Source organism: Sodiomyces alcalophilus, assembly GCF_042370955.1.
Source record: "Sodiomyces alcalophilus JCM 7366 unplaced genomic scaffold ACRALscaffold_1, whole genome shotgun sequence".
Taxonomy (NCBI): domain Eukaryota; kingdom Fungi; phylum Ascomycota; class Sordariomycetes; order Glomerellales; family Plectosphaerellaceae; genus Sodiomyces; species Sodiomyces alcalophilus.
The window spans coordinates 2,970,403-2,987,438 of record NW_027263532.1 but is presented as its reverse complement, the minus strand read 5'-3'; the positions used below and the strand labels follow the sequence as shown (position 1 = coordinate 2,987,438).

The window sequence follows — 17,036 nt, the reverse complement described above, 5'->3', positions numbered from 1 at the left end:
CTTGGCCTGTTGTTTATTATTAGTTTTTTTCTTTTCTTTTCTTTCTCCATCAGGGCTTCCCTGGTTGGATTTGACCGATTTACCAAAGAAGAAAGAACAAGGCCCGTCGGCTCCGAGAGCCCACCGTCCAGGTCCTTACTCTGGGGTATCCATCCTCTACGACATTCTTTATAAACAAAGCCTACCCAACATCGTCTTCCGATTCATAGAGACACAAGACAGACGCAAAAGCAGACACTGCCTCACCATGGCACCCTCTTTCCTTTCTACCGCCCTCGCCACGGCGGCCCTTTTCTCTGCAGCCGCAGCTACCAATACCTTGTCATATCAACTTGCAGACACCTACGACTCTTCCAACTTTCTTGACAAATTTGGCTACTTTGTGGTATGTTCCCAGTCTGCCAACCTCGAACCTCCCCGGGCGTTCCACCGTGTGTGACAGCGCCGTGCCGCGACTCGGCCTACCTTGTGCTACAGTACTATGACCGCAGCCTCTAACATCTTCCCCCAGAGCGACCACTCGTCCCCCGACTACAATGATGTCGATCCAACCAGTGGCTTCGTCAGCTACAAGGGCCCTGCTGAAGCCCAGGAGCTTGGTCTCCTCAAGACCGTCGGGGAAGACTTCTACCTCGGCGTCGACTCAAAATCCACCCTCAACCCCAACGGCATCGGTCGTGCCAGTGTCCGCCTCGAGAGTAAATCTACCTACAAGAAGGGTCTCTTCGTTGGCGACTTCACTCACTTCCCCAAGCCCACCTGCGGTACTTGGCCTGCCTTGTAAGTATCCTAGCCGTCAACCTTGCCCGGGCTTCCCTTCTGTTTCCTCTTCACAGAAATTGCTTCTCGAGATCACGATGCTGACCTTGTACGCCACCAACCAGCTGGACCTTCGGTAAGCCTTGGCCCAAGGGTGGCGAGGTGGACATCTACGAGGCCTGGAACCTAGACTCCGCCAGCCGCTTCGTCATGCACACCGAGTCCAGCATCGGCCAATGCACCATCAGTCCCGATGGAATGACCTCCGACATGCAGACCCCGAACTGTTCCCCTACTGCTCCCGGCCAGAACCCCGGTACCGGCTGCGCCGCTCGAGACCCGGAGCCGCCCTATGCCTCCGAGACGGGCGGCATCTACGCCATGGAGTGGACCGACTCGCACGTCAGGATCTGGGCCTTCACCCACGACAACACCCCCTCGGACCTTCTCGAAGGCCGGCCCGACCCCACTACCTGGGGCATGCCGCGCTTCGCCACCGGCGATTGCGAGGTCAGCAAGTTATTTAGCGACGCTCAGATCATCATGAACATCAACTTCTGCGGAGTTGCCGGCCACCCGGGCCACTGGGACACGTGCGAGGCCGAAACCGGCGAGTCATCCTGCCAGGCCTTCGTCGCCAACAATCCCAAGGCATTCAAGAACAGCTTCTTCCAAGTCCGTTCCATCAAGATCTACCAGCTCGGAGAGGGCATGGAAGAGCCCCAGCCCGAGCCCATTGAATCATCGCCTGTCTCCCAGATTCCCGTGCCTTCGGTCGAACCGGAGGAGCCCCTACCCGAGCCCGTCGAATCCCTGCCCGTTTCTTCCGAAGTTCCTTTCCCCACTGAAGCGCCCGAGGAACCCGAAGAGACCACCCAGGAGGCAGAGTATCCCGTCGACGAGACGACCTCTCTCGTCAGTTCCGCGCTCTCTCCTTCCGTGACCAGCGACGGCCCTATCTCGAGCACCATCGAGGAGAGCATCCCCGCGCCGACGACCCCTCCGCCTAGCAGCACCGGCGAGGACGGGTTCCCCATCACCACCAGCGAGCGCTTGACCACCTTGACCATCTCGGAGACACTCACGAGCACCATCACCTCGTGCCCCCCAGACGTCGGAGACGTGTGTCCAGGCAGCGGCGTGACTATGACCACCGTGGTCGTCGTCGAGACGACTACCGTTTGCCCCGTCACCGACGTGCCGACCACCATCACTGTCTCCAAGACAGTCACCAATACCATCACGTCGTGCGCTCCCGAGGTGCCCGGTTGCGCTATTGGCCAACCCACGACCACTGTGGAGACGGAGATTATCGAGACGACCACCGAAGTTCCCGTCCTCGACCCTACCCCGAAGCCAACTCCCGGAAAGCCCGAGGAGCCTGAGCAGCCCGAGCCGTGCCAGCCAGGTCAGCCCGGTTCGCCCTGCCAGCCCGAGGAGCCTGAGCAGCCCGAACCGTGCCAGCCAGGTCAGCCCGGTTCGCCTTGTGAGCCCGAGGAGCCGGAGCAGCCCGAGCCGTGCCAGCCAGGCCAGCCCGGTTCGCCTTGTGAGCCCGAGGAGCCGGAGCAGCCCGAACCTTGCCAGCCGGGCCAACCCGGCTCACCCTGCCAGCCCGAACAGCCCGAGGTACCTGAGGTACCATGCCAGCCCGGTCAGTCCTGCGAACCCGAAGAGCCTGAGCAGCCCGAACCGTGTCAGCCGGGTCAACCCGGCTCGCCCTGCCAGCCCGAGGAACCGGATCAGCCCGAGACTCCTGAACCTTGTCAGCCAGGTCAGCCCGGTTCACCCTGCCAGCCCGAGACTCCTGAGCAGCCCGAGCCGTGTCAACCTGGTCAGCCCGGCTCACCCTGCCAGCCCGAGACTCCTGAGCAGCCCGAGCCGTGTCAACCTGGTCAGCCCGGCTCACCCTGCCAGCCCGAGACTCCTGAGCAGCCCGAGCCGTGTCAACCTGGTCAGCCCGGCTCACCCTGCCAGCCCGAGATCCCTGAGCAGCCCGAGATTCCTGAGCAACCCGAGCCTTGTCAGCCTGGTCAGCCCGGCTCACCCTGCCAGCCGGAACAGCCTGAGGTGCCTGAGGTACCATGCCAGCCCGGTCAGCCCTGTGAACCCGAAGAGTCTGAGCAGCCCGAGCAGCCTGGTCAACCCTGTCTGCCTGGCCAGCCTTGCCAGCCCGAGCAACCCGAACAGCCTGAACTGCCTGAACTGCCAGGTCAGCCCGAAGAGCCCGAGCAGCCTGGTCAACCCTGTCTGCCTGGCCAGCCTTGTCAACCCGGCGAGCCCGAGCAACCCGAACAGCCTGGTCAGCCCGAGCAACCCGAACTGCCTGAACAGCCAGGTCAGCCCGAAGAGCCTGAGCAGCCCTGCCAGCCGGGCCAGTCTGGCCAACCTTGCGAGCCCGAACAGCCTGAACAGCCAGGTCAGCCTGAACAGCCTGAGCCTGAGCAACCTGAGCAGCCCGAGGGACCCTGCCAGCCAGGCCAGCCCGGAGACGCCGGTCAACCCTGCCAGCCCGGTGCACCTGAGCAGCCAGAGGAGCCTGAACAACCCGAAGTACCTGGACAGCCAGTTCAACCCGAAGAGCCTGAGCAGCCTGAGGAGCCTGGCCAACCCTGTCTGCCTGGTCAGCCTTGTCAACCCGGCGAGCCCGAGCAACCCGAACGGCCAGAGGAGCCCGAAGAGCCCGTTCCCGTGCCGCCCGTCTCGCAGATCCCTCAGGTTCCTCCTCCGCCGGTGCCCAGTTTCTCTACTATTCTCAACGATACCCTTGTCACGGCGACCTTCACTCCCCCCGGCGCCGCCGAGCCTTCCGGTCCCGTCCTCGTCGATGCAGCCCCCCGCCTGGGTTCTAGCGGATGGACTCTGCTGGCCGGTGTCGCCGTCGCAGCTGTGGCCCTCGTTATGTAAAACAAGATACATAAGTTTGCATTCGTATCATAGGGGTTGGGATCTACGAAATTATAATGATAGGGAGGACTGAATCCTCAACGGGCCATAGAAAGGTACACGCACATATTTTGTATATTACTGAAGATTGCAAAGAGGGACGGAGCGTCATTCATTTAACTCTATATATATAGCGATTTTTTCAATTCTCAATACAACTCCAAGGTTCCTTTGGGATAATCCTACTTCCTGCACTGCTTCACTCCGGGAGAGATCATCAAGCGATAAAGCCGTAGTAAACTTGTGTAAGTACGTTGTGTAGTACATCGGCCCTTGGTCGACCAAATCCCAATGATTGCCATGGAGCCTTCATCTCAAGGCGGATGTCTACACCTCTGCTGTGCTGGTCGTCCTGACCGTCCCTTTGAACGGGCTGGAATCTGGTCTTATTACCTGGCGCGATCCCCCATGTCGAACCTGAGGTTATATCGGATTTGACAGCAACGGCGTTCTGTTAAGTCTATCACGGTAAGCCTTCTCGATTATGATCCGTTTATGAGGGCTACGCTCAGCGTGCGGCGTCACAGGAGGCATATTCGGTTCTTTGACGTATTTATTTTTTGAAGTCGAAGGGTTCCTGGTGTTGGAAATGGGAAGAAGCGTTGCGACGTTGTATGGCCCCACAGACTATGCCCTAATGGGGCATAGTTGAGGGGAAGCAATCTAAGTGACCTTCACGCTATCCAAGGTCATTATCCACTCAGAGGGCGTATAGCTCAGGGGTAGAGCGCCCGCTTCGCATTCAATATTGTTATCTGCGGGAGGTCTTGGGTTCAATTCCCAATTCGTCCATTTCTTTTTTGTTTTTTTGTGTCCCTGTTGTTTTGACCGTCACTTTTCCATTGCGGCACATCAAGCGTAATACCGTCAAGGAGTTATCCTCATTTCGCCTTTATATGAACAATCCTTCCCAGTACTACGGAGTATAATATCTCACGGGTTATCTCTATATATCCTCGACACGCTCCTATAGTGTACATACGTTCTTCTTGTATATAATTACGTTGTATCTTCTCTACCTTGTACATTTAGGCTTAAGGATACTCAAGTGGAGCCATGACAGAGGCGTGACGCTTACCAAGTACTGGCCTAAGTTTGATGTAGAATCAAGTAGCCACGCACATATTGTATCACAGGAAAAACGATGTTTGTCTACCTTGCTGGTACATACATACCGGGTGCGGTACTTGAATCAGGAGACCAACAGCCAAGGCACTGGTGCAGCCCTACGAGGGCCAAAAGGTATTCGTACGCGTATTCGTACCTATCACAGCCACTGTCCATGCAACGCCAACGCCAACAGTAATGCTCTCTTCCTTTATCCCACTACACAGCCCTCTTGGATCCTCAATTGGGCAGATTGCAATGAACGTCACAGCCAAAGATAAATATAATATAGACCCCATGCGTTCCTCTGTTGATCGCAGCTGTACCACTGACACCGACCATCCCGTGTAATCGCCAAACGCCCATTTGAACCCCTGTATTCTCATCGCCAGTCAAAATGCAGTCCAGTCACCAACACAACCTCGGATACGCCTGGTCGCAGGATATCGCCTCGGTGATTATGAAGCCGGTACCCGAACCCATCGGCATCCTCGACCAGTACATCGCGAGACAGACCGAGACCATCGTGCTCAAGGAGAAGATCCTCTCTCTCACCGGCGACAGTTTCGACATCAAGCTTGCCTCCGGGAAGCCCATCCTCCGTGTCGATGGCAAGGTCTTCTCCCTCCGCGGTAGGAAGAAGGTCTACGACATGTCGGGCCGTTACCTGTTTGACATATACAAGGAGCATCTGCATTTCGTACACACCACCTACGTTGTCGAGGATGTGGAAAAGAACATGAAACTTATGCAGGTCAGGAATTCGTTTAAATGTATGTTGGTCCTGAGAACTTGCCCTTATTCCCACGGGCCACTTTGGTCTTGCCGCCTGCCATTGGCCAGCAGTCGATGCGTCTTTTCAGCCGTCCCATCAATGGTGGTTGGAAATGCCCCAAATCGCCGTCCACCACGAAGAGACACCGTGCTGACATGCAACGCTTTTCGTCGCAGTGCTCGGATCCAAAGCCAAGGCCACTTTCACCTCTACCGCCACGGGAAAATCTCAATCCCTCGTCATGGAGGGTAGCTGGCTCGATACCAGCGCCGACATCGTGGACGAGTCATCCGGCGCCATTGTCGGTCGGATCGACCGGAAGATGCTTAATGCCCGCGAGTGGTTGGCCGGCCAGCAGACGTATGCCCTCGTGGTGGCACCGGGGGTTGACATGGCCCTAATGTGCGCCTTGTGCATCTGCCTGGATGAGAAGAATAATGACGATTGAGGGCGATAGCTAAGGGTTTGATTTCAGTCGAGAGTACCGCGTGGCGAGGCGTTTGATTTATTTCCGTTCATTGCGGGCATGGGTGTTTGAATTCACGGTTTGGCAGCCACATGACATCTTTTGATTTGTATCAAGGCGGCATTTGTTTCTCTCTCCTTCCTTTCAGTCTACAGTGGGTTTCAATAAGCGACGAGTAACTGGCCCCACCGACGCGTACCAACGCGTTTTCCCACGTCCAACACCATGCACAACCCCTTCATTCATGTGGCTATTGATTTGAATTTTGCCTATTTTTTTGGGTGAGGATATTCCGACTGGGGCAATCGGATATTCCGACTGGGGTCCTATGTTAACAGCCGGTAACACCCGCCAGCTTGTTCCGATTATACCCAGATACTTCCACATAAAAATGACCGCAGCGACGATACCGACGATACACTCAATTGATCGTAGTGACGATACCGACGATACACTCATTCGATCGTAGCGACGATACACTCAATTGATTGTGTACGTGTCTGTAAGTATCTAGGCACAAGAGGAAGTTGTTGCAGCTGGCGTCAGGCGTTGTCAGTAGGGCCCCAGTCGGAATATCCAATTGCCCCAGTCGGAATATCCTCACCCATTTTTTTTTTTTTCATGTAGAATTCGTAAAGTATTAATTTGTATTGGTACTTGATGGCGTTTTTGTGCGGCCAGATCAGTACATCTCGTAATGAGGGAGTTACTCGTGACTTGTGAGTTCCGTCAGGGTGAAAGTTACAACTGAAACTTACTAAGTACCAATACCATCACTTGCTTTACTAAAATTCCTCCCACCAATCATCTCTTGCATCTCTCACCAAGCATCTCTTTCACAACCCTCAACAACAACTCGTGCTCTCAAGCCCTCGTCCATCCACAACTCCTAGGCAAGGCCATCAATTTTCCTTCGCGCTGCCAGTCGTCCTCCATTATCTCTACCTAAAATTCATTCAGTATAATGGAAATTGCCAAGTCCGATGACACGGCACCTACCCGGGATGAACGACGCCACGTCATCAAGTGCTCGAGCACTCAGATACAGACATTCCTGGCCATTTCCAAGATGGTCCATAAGGAGTATCGCACATATGAGTGGTGGCACGACGTTGCGCTTTTCCTTTCAGCGGAATGGCGGAGCCAATGTACCAAACGCAGAGTGACGCGAACAGTTTGCACAGCATGGTTGGCAGTCAGGGGAGTACGCGAGATGAAAGTGGACAACCTCCACAGGGACATTATCGAGGGCGACTTAAGTCCTAACGTCGAGGAGGCTTTTTACGCGGCCTACTGTATCCAGATGGAAGGAAAGGAACGCTACAGCCGTAAATGGCAACAAGAATGGCTGGCTGTGCATTCTCGAATGGCGCAGAGGTATATTCTGCTCGATAGTGAGAATGCCTCGGACTTTGCGCAACGTGCAATCGCCGAAACAGCGAAATACAGGTACTGGGAGCACCCGACATTTGGCACAGACGCTTGGGATGGGACAGTGCGGGCGGACCAACGATGGTCAGTGTCGAAGGGCGGTTTCGCCATGAACAATCCCAACCGGGTTTTGTATGGAGACGATGCATATAACCCCCGCAAAAGCCCACTAAGTTCACGGACCGCAAAGAGTGTGCCGACGACAAGTATCCGAAAACCGCCAAAAACCATCAACCCACCGAACAAGGCGCCGGGCATCCCAAAACCACCAAAAACCATCAACCCGCCGAACAAGACGCCGACGACAGGCATCCCAAAGCCACCAAAAACCATCAACCCGCCGAACAAGACGCCGACGACACGCATCCCAAAACCCGCAAACACCATCAACCCACCGAATGAGCCGCCGACGACCCAGCAAACGCTCCAAACACTTATAGCCAGAATGTTCCTCGATTGGCAATATGTGTTTCTCGGATGTGGCGGTAAGCTCAATGATGAACTGTCAGCACAGGTTACTTCTCTCATCGGATCCATGTTGCACGGCCCGCCAGACCTTGTGGACCGTCTCAAGGCCAAATTAGCGAAGGAGGAACCATGTCTACACTATGCTATCACACTGGCCCTGCGAGATGAATTCGTCGTAAATGCTAATTGGCCAAATTTCCAGCATCGGGAAATGATGACTGACAAGCTTCGCGGATGGTATGAGGTCGCAGGAATGCTCCAGGGAAGAGGCCTCGATCTCCCAGTTCCGCTGACGGAGGACACAGCCATAAGAGACAGAAAGCCCCTCAGAACATTCACGATGCACAGGGCACTTCGAATACGCAGACACTAACGGCTATCTCTCAGGAAACAACCACTTCGCAGTCACTTGGTGGTCCACAACTTGAGGAACGGATCCGAGGTATGGAAGACAGGCTCCGTCAACATTTTGACAATGAAATGCGGTCGCTGGAGAGAAAGCTCTTGGGGGAGATTATGGACCGAAACACAGTTTTCGAAGGCGCGCTTCGAGACCTGGACGGGAAAATCACAAAAATCTTCACCGACATGAATGATAATCTAACAAAGGAGTTGGCCAATCGTGATGCAACCATGTCCAACATGCGAAGTGAGCTGGCCCAGCTCAGCGCAGATGTTGGCAAGCCCAAAGGATACTCGCTGCAACAAGTGGAAGAGGACACATTCGTGACCACCAACGAAACTAACACGAACAACCAAGTCGGAGCCAATTCTGTAAACGCCGACAGAACCAGCTTGCACAATCCGGCGGGCGACGAAGCCAGAGACGAAGCCATCGGGATGGTGGTCCCAGACCTTGCCGAATGGTTTTAGTGTCTGGGTTGCGATCCCGGATCTGACAAATGATTAAGGGGGCTACCGAACCAATTCATGTATGATGCCTACCTTATTATCGTCTGGGCTTATAGACCATTACGCAAAAAAGGAAAACAAAGTGAAAAGGCGGTACCTGGAGGATTAGAGGACAGGTGAGCTTTACTGTTCAGCATCCGCGACGAAAAATGTAAAGGCCAGTAATCGGGCGAGTGCTTCTTTAGGAGGCGCCAGACACAGGGGAGAGCGGCTTAGCCTCAGAGGTTAGTCTGTAAGTGTAAAGATATGTAGACATTGCATCTGGCTTCATGGTCTGATCCGCGAACAAAACCAGAGAACCGTCACATTCCATGTAATATCTTTCGGTTCATGATCAACGCTCCGTAGATGGTAGCCTTAAGTCTCGAATATTCATTGCGTTATGACATTTAACCCCTTGGCTCGGCCTACCTATTCTTGACAATTTGAATAGTCATTGCTTGAGCCATTCTTTTGGAGCCGGATTTTGTGTTAAGAGCAGGCTCCAGCACCCAATTGCTAAAACCATTTGGACGAAGCAGCATTGTTTGACAACTTTGCGCTGTTACTCTTTTCAGTCGATGTTGGCACTTTTATGGCCTTGTACTTCCGGTGAGCCAGTACTAAAGTCAACTTGATCTAGCATGCTCATAGAAAGTGGCTCGCAAAACTTGAAGCCACAACCGTAGTTGTGCGGATGCCACAGTTAGTCCACTGCGAATTCGGCCACGCCACCAATCTTAGCCTCAAGTCTACTAAGTATGTAGCGATTCGACACTTGTTCGTACGCCTCTGAAGAAGGCTGTTAGGGATCCTCGCAAACCTTAACTCCACCGGGGGCGCATGACATGAGGGTATTTAAACACTACCCCCGACAGAAAGATCCTCCGGGTCGTTAGATCCATCGACAGAAGATAGCGTTCAGGTCAGCAACTGAAGAGATGACAAAGTTGGTGGTTGAGCGGTTCGACCGCTCTCAGGTCACAAGACAGATGCTTGAGGAAGCCTCCAGCTTGTTCAACGAACACTATGGACTCCGGGGTCATGTGCCTGATAACTATAATCGATATTGCCCATTCAAGCCAGGGCCTCCAGGTAATGCTGCCGATCTCCCGCCTTGTGATTCCTCCACTCACCACGAAGAAACAGGCAGCCGAGTTAGATTGAGCGCAGACCTCCTGCTGGCCAAGTTTCTTCCGGATGGATCACGGGGCTGTTATCTCCGAGCCACTGTCGAAGGAATTTTCGCAGGATATGCTCTGGCATGCCGGTGGGCGTACGGGGATCGTCAGGTTTGTTGGGTAACCCAGGTCGTCGTCCACCGCGGGTATCGAGAGCGCCGTCTAGCTACGGCGCTCCTTATGAATGTCCGAGATGAGGGCGATGACATATTCGGCATCACAAGCCCTCATCCAGCTGCATGCAAGGCACTTGTCAGGGCTTGTGGAGGTAGGATGAATTTCCTTTCCCTTTTTTTCTTTTCTTCCACTCTCCCTCCAATTTCGTGGTATCAACGGAAATACGCTGATAATTAATCAGATTTCGTTCTGCCTCACGCCCCCTGGACCTTCGCCAGACAGAACGCCACGGACATCCTGGCGGCTTCTCCGATCAAGCACCTAAAGTTTGCGACGCCCCGCGGACATCTCTTCCGGCTGGACGACCGGGGCGGGCTCGTATCCGGGGTAGACACGGGTGTTTTCCTGAATTCCAAGGAAATCGTCGAGGCGCTGAAGCGAGCAAGGGAAGAGGGCGAATGGCCGCTCGGTGACTTGCCCGGTGGTCATGAGTTTTTGCTTGTGTTCAACGTGTCGGAGAAGAGGCGGTCAGCTCGGATGAAGCGAGAATGTGGGGGTAGATGATGCCGTGTCGCAGTGACACGTGTGCATCTGAACGAGTTGGTACAGCGGCTCTGCAAAAGTTAGACGGTGTACTTTGCGTACAATATCGTATTTACCTGTTGGATGTTGGAGATTGACTACGTCACAAGTACTATGTACAACGCATGGCAAGCAGGGAATCCTCGTCCCATGGACAGGCCAGATTCCCAGTTCGTCGGGCGATACCGGCTCCGGACCTCCTGAGCCCGAAGGCCGAAGAGCCAATGATTGTCGCTTAAAAGAAACGGAAACCGGATTATGCAAGTCCGAACACCTAACAGCTCACAAGAAAAGAAAAAAAGAAAAAGCCATCGCACAGAATGGTCAATTCCCGTCCGATTCGTCACAGTGTCGATGCGATATTTTTAAAAGACATCCTTGTTCATAATTATGAGAGGCGAGACTTGAGTTTCGCATTTCCGCGGCTTCCTCCATATATTCCCATTCACCTCACTGGCAAGAGTTTCGCCCAAATTAAATACACCAAAAGAAAAACCAACAGTATCAGGACGTCGGTATTTCATCGGCCATTCGGTTCGTCCAAGCTGGAATGAAGAGGGTGTGTTGCGTCTGTACGGTACCTGAATGAATCGGGAAAGACGATTGTCGATCCGATACGGTTGCATCGCCATTTCCCCTGACGCTCGACGCTACGAAGTGAATGGGATCTTACAAAGGAGGACAAGAAAGAAAGAAGGAAAAAGAAAAAAAAAGTAACAAACGCAGAAAAGACAATTGCTAGTCCCAGGGCCACGTACGATGACAGCGGCCCGCTCCGGCACCTGATTGTTTGGTTTGAGCGCCGCGGAGATGTCAATCAACGCATCGTGCCACATCCACTGTATTACCAAGGAGGCCAGGGCGGGCTACCTTTAGCGTGGCCTGTGCGATTTGATGCAACCATTCTCTACCGTGCGGTCGGCATGGCATGCTCGTGAATAAATACTTGTTTCGACCCCAGCATTTCGTCGGTTGGAATTCCTTCCACCTTTGACTCGCCACGAACCGTTTACCCAGCCTTACTTCGTACGATACCTACTCAGATCACCAACACATCCATCATCACACAACCACCATCATGGCTCTCACAGCAGCCCAACGGGCCATCGTCAAATCGACGGCCCCCATCCTCAAAGAACAAGGCACAAAGATCACCACCGTCTTCTACAAGAACATGATTGCCGCCCACCCCGAACTGCGCAACATCTTCAACCTGGCCAACCAGCACAACGGCGACCAGCCGCGCGCCCTCGCCAACGCCGTCCTCTCCTACGCCCAGCACATCGACAACCTCGGCGCCCTCGGCCCGGCCGTCGAGCGCATCGCCCAGCGCCACGTCAGCCTCCGCGTGCTCCCCGAGCAGTACCCCATCGTCGGCAAGCACCTCCTGGGCGCCATCGCCGAGGTGCTCGGCCCGGCCCTGACCCCGGCCATCGCCCAGGCCTGGACCGCCGCCTACGACCAGCTCGCCAACGTCTTCATCAACCGCGAGGCCGAGATGTACAGCGAGAACGGCGAGTGGGTCGGCTGGCGCAGCTTCCGCGTCGAGAAGCGCGACAAGGAGTCCGCCCTCGTCGACAGCTTCTACCTCGTCCCCGTCGACGGCCAGCCGCTCCCCGCCTACCACCCGGGCCAGTACGTCAGCGTGCGCGTCAAGGTCCCCACCCTCGACGACATTTTCCAGTGCCGCCAGTACAGCCTCAGCGAGGCGCCCCGCGCCGACCGCTACCGCATCAGCGTCAAGAGGGACCTCCCCGTCGAGGATGGCAGCAGTGACCCGGCGGGGTTGGTGTCGAACCTGCTCCACGACAACTACAAGGCCGGCGACGTCATCCAGCTGTCGTTCCCGCGAGGCGATTTCACCGTCAACGTCGGCGACGCGGCCAAGGCCGACGTGCCGCTCGTGCTCATGTCCGCCGGCGTCGGCGTCACGCCGCAAATGTCCATCCTCGACGCCGTGCTATCGCCCGAGTCGAAGATTGCGTCGCGCCCCATCCACTGGATCCACGCCGCGCGGAACGGCGACGAGGTTCCCTTTGGCCAGCGCGTGAAGGAGGTGGTGGCCGACGGGAAGGCCAACATCGACACAGTCCTCTTCCTGGAAAAGGTCAAGCAGGGCGAGGAGAAGGGCCGCGACTTTGACTTTGACGGCATGTTCGACATGAGCCGTCTCGATCAGGACAAGCATCTCTCCTTGAAAGATTCCAGGACCGAATACTACATCTGCGGTCCCCAGGCGTGGATGCTATCGGTGAGGGACCGGTTGGAGGGCCTTGGGGTCAGCAGGGAACGGATGCATATGGAACTGTTTGGTACTGGCGACGTGAACGACCAATAATGAGGACAGGTTGGATTTTGCGTTTACTCTTTCTTTCTACTCTATTTAGACATAGAGGAGGAAAAGTTGTCGGTTTAAAATGCATATACGGAGTCTTGTGATATAGCGTTTCTTTCAACATCATGGGCTAGACGATACGAATACAATTTGGGTAGGCCAATGTACCCAGTACGCAGGAAATGATATCAACTGGCAAAGCCGAGTCATCTTTGTCACGGTACCTACAATGTACATGAGTTCGGGTTTCTGAAAGTACTATACTTCGTAAATCAATACCTACGATACAGCTCGGTAGTGCCAGCAGCTGATCTAAGCGGTCAACACTTCGTGGCCTACGTCATCGACTGCCATAACCAACTGAGGATGCAAAGGAATAGCAGCAATCCATTCTCGTAAATATCCCCCCATATTCTCGTTCAATTCAAATCAACCTAGTTCATTGTAAAGTCGTGAATTCAACGAAAAACGCCATGACCTCCAAGATGGTATCCCAACTGGCCGTCAAAGGCCCCGGCCTAGCCCGAGTAGCCCGGCCGGTCTCGGCAACCGCCTCCCGGCTCCGGGTTCCGGGGGCCTTGGCGCCCGGGACCCAAGGCCGCCCACTCGCCCCGTTCCGTGCCATGTCTGCTTCGCACCAACCCCACGTAATGATAGAGGACGAGAAGAATGGCTACGGATTCATTCGCCATAACCCGCGCGACCCGAAGCCACGGAAGAAATCCGTCACCGAGATTCGCGGGCCCTACTATTCCGCCATGGGGAAGAACTATCTCCAAGACGTGCTAGAGACGTGAGAGACGTATCATACTCTTCGTGTCGAATAGCGAGTCTATTGCGCTGACCACCATCTTCCTTCAGCATGGGCTATTACGTCGACGGCCTCAAATTCGCCGGGGGTTCCTTTTCTCTCTTCCCCGAAGAGAAACTCGCCGAACTGATCTCTCTCGCCCATAGCCACGACGTCTACGTCTCAACCGTATGAATTTAGATCTCCCGCCCCAATTCAAACTCGCACCAGCTAATGCATCCCAAGGGCGGCTGGATCGAGCATGTCCTAACCCACTCAGCCAACCCACAAATCGCAGTGGACCGCTACCTCGAGACCTGCAAGCGACTCGGATTCGACGTCATCGAGCTATCCACCGGCTTCCTGTCGCTCCCTCCCGACGACTGGATGCGCCTCGTCGACCGCGTACAGGAAGAGGGTCTCACCGCGAAACCCGAAATCGGGATCCAGTTCGGCGCCGGCGGCGACACGGCCGCCTCGGAGCTGCAGAGCATGGGCCAATCGGACCCCTCCAAGGTGGTGAGTCTGGGTAAACGCTTCCTAGATGCCGGCGTCGAGCGCCTCATGATCGAGAGCGAGGGCATCACCGAGAATGTCGAGGCGTGGCGCACCGAGGTGATTCAGACCATCTTGCGCGACTTGCCCATGGAGAAGGTCATGTTCGAGGCTGCCGAGCCGGCGGTTTTTAACTGGTACGTACGGGAGTTTGGCATCGACGTGAACTTGTTCGTCGACCACTCGCAGATTGTGCAGCTGAGCGCGCTCCGGGCGGGTATCTGGGGCATGTCGGATACCTTTGGGAAGGTCACTAGTTTTCGCTGAGGACTGGAGGTTGGACGTTGGAATTTGGGTAAAGAATGAAGGCAAAAGCTGTGTATGAACGCTGTGCAGCTAATAATGTGGTGGTTATGGAATGTGTAGCTCTGGGTAGTAATATATAACCCCTGAATCTCAGACGGCAATAATATCATCATCATGTAACCCCTGAATCTCCATATAAAAGCCGAGTCCTCCCAAGACTCACATCATCCACCCACAATGTCGTAAGTGCACATCCCAATCCTCATCTCCAACGGTAGTGTCAAAATATCAAGTCTTCCAGGAATCCAGTTCTCGAGACACATGGCCCAATACAAAACCACCAGATTAGTATACATAAAAGTTGGCAGTTTCGGGATTGGCCTCCCTCATCTTCCTATTCTGCCTCTTCAGCATCGTGCGCATGAACCAGGCCAAGATAACCACCCCCACAGAGAACGCAATGCTCGCCATCCAAGCCGGCAGGTAGCGAGGGCCATGCGATGCCGGCCACATGTACGGCATATACACAGACGAGAGGTTGCCCAGCGTATTGGCAATCGCGATGGCAACAGCCTTCTTCTCGTTCGTCTGCCCCAAAGAAGCCGAGATCCAGCCCAGGATGACGTTATTGATCCCAAACGAGAAGCCAACGAAGAGGAAGATGCCGACCATGCGTGCCGCGATATTGTACGTGGCCGCCGGGATGATGAACCCGGCCACGACGATGGTCTTGCACACCGTGGTGTGCCACGTGCGTTCGTTGAAGCGGCCCGAGCTGTAGGCGATGGCGACGGCCATGACGGCGGCGAAGAAGTAGGGGGGGAAGGTGAGCACCAGGGTGATGGTCGTGTTGTAGCCCAGCGTCTGGACGACCGAGGGGAGGAAGTTCTGGAAGCTGATGGACGAGAGGTGGAAGTTGTACATGAGGCAGAACACCCACGTGCGCCAGTCCGATAGCGCCTCGCGGAGCCCGACCCAGACGCTGGTGCCCTCGCGGCGGTCGGTGGTGTCGAGGACGATGCGGTGGTGGGCGAGTTGACGCTGCTCCGGGGTAAGCCACCGGGTTTGGAGGGGGTGGTCCGGGAGCAGGAAGAAGGCGAAGACGGCGACGAGGGCGGAGACGGCACCTTGGATGATGAAGAGCCTAGAAGCCAGGGTCAGAAGAGTGGTAAGGGAACGACGTCAGGGTCGAAAGAGATCATGATCTTTATGTATGGAATTGTGAGCACGCTTACCATCTCCATCCAGCCAACCCCTTGACACCATCAAGGCCGGAGAAGATGCCGGCAGCGATGAGCCCCGAGAAAGCACTCGCCAGCATGTTCGCGGTGTAGAAGAGAGACATGCGCGTGGCAATCTCCTTTCGTGTGTAGAACAAGCTGATGACGTAGAGAGCACCGGGGTAGAACTAGAGAGCGCATCTGTCAGATCGTGCTCTCAGGAGATGCATGCCGTCTTGAATGGCAGAGCTGCGCTGGGGTCTGAACATACCGGAGCTTCGGTAATTCCCAACAAGAACCGGCAAGCCATCATGCTGCCGTAGTCATCGGCGAGGTAAGTGAGCAAGCTGACAATGGACCATGCCAGGCAAAAGCCGGCCATGTACCAGGACGGCCTGATGCGGTTCAGGAGCATGTTTGACGGTACCTGGCCGCAGATATACCTGTCCAACCGTTAGAAGTCCGATTTTATGATGTGCTGCGTGCATTACCGACAAAGTGAGTTGGCGACGGCGACGGCGAAAACGTACCCAACAAACAGAATGGAGACGCAAGTGTTGTACTGCGTGCCCTCCAACCCAAGATGCTCCTCCAGACCGTTCAGTCTGGCGTTCACCAGGGCGTTTCTGTCGAGGTAGTTGAACAGGTACATGAACCAAAGGATGGGCTTGACGGCGTGTCAGCAACAAAGCAGTCCTTCAACGAAATGCCGGTCCAGTGCTTACCAAGATAAAGAGATCCAGCTTTCTCACGAGGGCGATTTCCCTCGGGTCGGTCTTGGCGTGGGCACCAAACCGGTCGACCTTCTCCATGATGGGCCCCTTTTGAAAGGTGCTATCATCCCCCGCCGACGTCTCATGCTCGAGCTGGTTCTCGGTCGGTTTCGCTGTGCAAATGGCATCCGAGTGCTCGACACCAGTGCCGGCGCCGGCAGTTGGCTTTTCGGCAGCCATGGTCGACGTGGTGCCGATGAAAGACGGCCGGGGGAGAGGACGACGTTGTGTAGGACTCTAGGTAAAGCAGACCCAACTAATGCACCACGAGTGTAGAGAGAAGCCCAGGAGACGAAAGGAGGAAGGGCTATACGTGGTGGTGATCGGCGTTGGACTGCAATTCCCGTATCGTTCTTATATATTCCCCCCCCGGCGTACGAAGTACGGCACGGAGATG

At 55.1% G+C, this 17,036-nt stretch overlaps 6 protein-coding genes and 1 non-coding gene across 7 annotated transcripts; 6 read left to right on the top strand and 1 right to left on the bottom strand.

Moving 5' to 3' along the window:
• Positions 1-481: 481 nt before the first annotated feature.
• Positions 482-1,458, top strand: ACRALDRAFT_1025740 (glycoside hydrolase family 16 protein; the record flags this gene model as incomplete). Its single annotated transcript, XM_071014765.1, has 2 exons — positions 482-780; positions 885-1,458. Coding segments are annotated over 2 exons (873 nt in total), but the record flags the coding sequence as incomplete, so codon positions are not given.
• A 2,949-nt stretch (positions 1,459-4,407) lies between these two features.
• ACRALDRAFT_t60 lies at positions 4,408-4,494 on the top strand. The gene has a single exon. It is a non-coding gene; the product is annotated as a tRNA-Ala (tRNA).
• Positions 4,495-5,144: 650 nt separating this feature from the next.
• On the top strand, positions 5,145-6,435 carry ACRALDRAFT_1073783 (uncharacterized protein). The gene is made up of 2 exons (XM_071018149.1): positions 5,145-5,582; positions 5,761-6,435. Exons 1-2 carry the CDS (start codon positions 5,207-5,209, stop codon positions 6,030-6,032), a joined length of 648 nt encoding a protein of 215 aa, XP_070879326.1. The 5' UTR covers positions 5,145-5,206; the 3' UTR covers positions 6,033-6,435.
• Positions 6,436-9,195: 2,760 nt separating this feature from the next.
• ACRALDRAFT_1059849 (uncharacterized protein) lies at positions 9,196-10,517 on the top strand. Its single transcript, XM_071016121.1, has one exon. It carries the CDS (start codon positions 9,782-9,784, stop codon positions 10,373-10,375), a length of 594 nt encoding a protein of 197 aa, XP_070879325.1. The 5' UTR covers positions 9,196-9,781; the 3' UTR covers positions 10,376-10,517.
• Positions 10,518-11,597: 1,080 nt separating this feature from the next.
• On the top strand, positions 11,598-13,395 carry ACRALDRAFT_1059850 (uncharacterized protein). The gene has a single exon (XM_071016122.1). The coding sequence runs from the start codon at positions 11,799-11,801 to the stop codon at positions 13,056-13,058; it is 1,260 nt and encodes a 419-aa protein (XP_070879324.1). The 5' UTR covers positions 11,598-11,798; the 3' UTR covers positions 13,059-13,395.
• Positions 13,396-13,524: 129 nt separating this feature from the next.
• Positions 13,525-14,822, top strand: ACRALDRAFT_1059852 (uncharacterized protein). The gene is made up of 3 exons (XM_071016123.1): positions 13,525-13,848; positions 13,917-14,034; positions 14,092-14,822. The coding sequence occupies exons 1-3, from the start codon at positions 13,706-13,708 to the stop codon at positions 14,665-14,667; spliced, it is 837 nt and encodes a 278-aa protein (XP_070879323.1). The 5' UTR covers positions 13,525-13,705; the 3' UTR covers positions 14,668-14,822.
• A 169-nt stretch (positions 14,823-14,991) lies between these two features.
• ACRALDRAFT_1078926 (uncharacterized protein) lies at positions 14,992-16,819 on the bottom strand (the record flags this gene model as incomplete). The annotated part of the gene is made up of 5 exons (XM_071018833.1): positions 14,992-15,790; positions 15,882-16,054; positions 16,138-16,309; positions 16,397-16,533; positions 16,592-16,819. The coding sequence occupies 5 exons, from the start codon at positions 16,817-16,819 to the stop codon at positions 14,992-14,994; spliced, it is 1,509 nt and encodes a 502-aa protein (XP_070879322.1).
• Positions 16,820-17,036: the final 217 nt, after the last annotated feature.

Bases quoted from the DNA above. Each gene is read 5' to 3' on its own strand.
- ACRALDRAFT_1059850 (XM_071016122.1), top strand. From the start codon at position 11,799: ATGGCTCTCACAGCAGCCCAACGGGCCATCGTCAAATCGACGGCCCCC.
- ACRALDRAFT_1073783 (XM_071018149.1), top strand. From the start codon at position 5,207: ATGCAGTCCAGTCACCAACACAACCTCGGATACGCCTGGTCGCAGGAT. The intron at 5,583-5,760 runs GTATGTTGGTCC...TTTTCGTCGCAG, and splicing joins GGTCAGGAATTCGTTTAAAT to TGCTCGGATCCAAAGCCAAG.
- ACRALDRAFT_1059849 (XM_071016121.1), top strand. From the start codon at position 9,782: ATGACAAAGTTGGTGGTTGAGCGGTTCGACCGCTCTCAGGTCACAAGA.
- ACRALDRAFT_1059852 (XM_071016123.1), top strand. From the start codon at position 13,706: ATGATAGAGGACGAGAAGAATGGCTACGGATTCATTCGCCATAACCCG. The intron at 13,849-13,916 runs GTGAGAGACGTA...ATCTTCCTTCAG, and splicing joins CTCCAAGACGTGCTAGAGAC to CATGGGCTATTACGTCGACG. The intron at 14,035-14,091 runs GTATGAATTTAG...ATGCATCCCAAG, and splicing joins ACGACGTCTACGTCTCAACC to GGCGGCTGGATCGAGCATGT.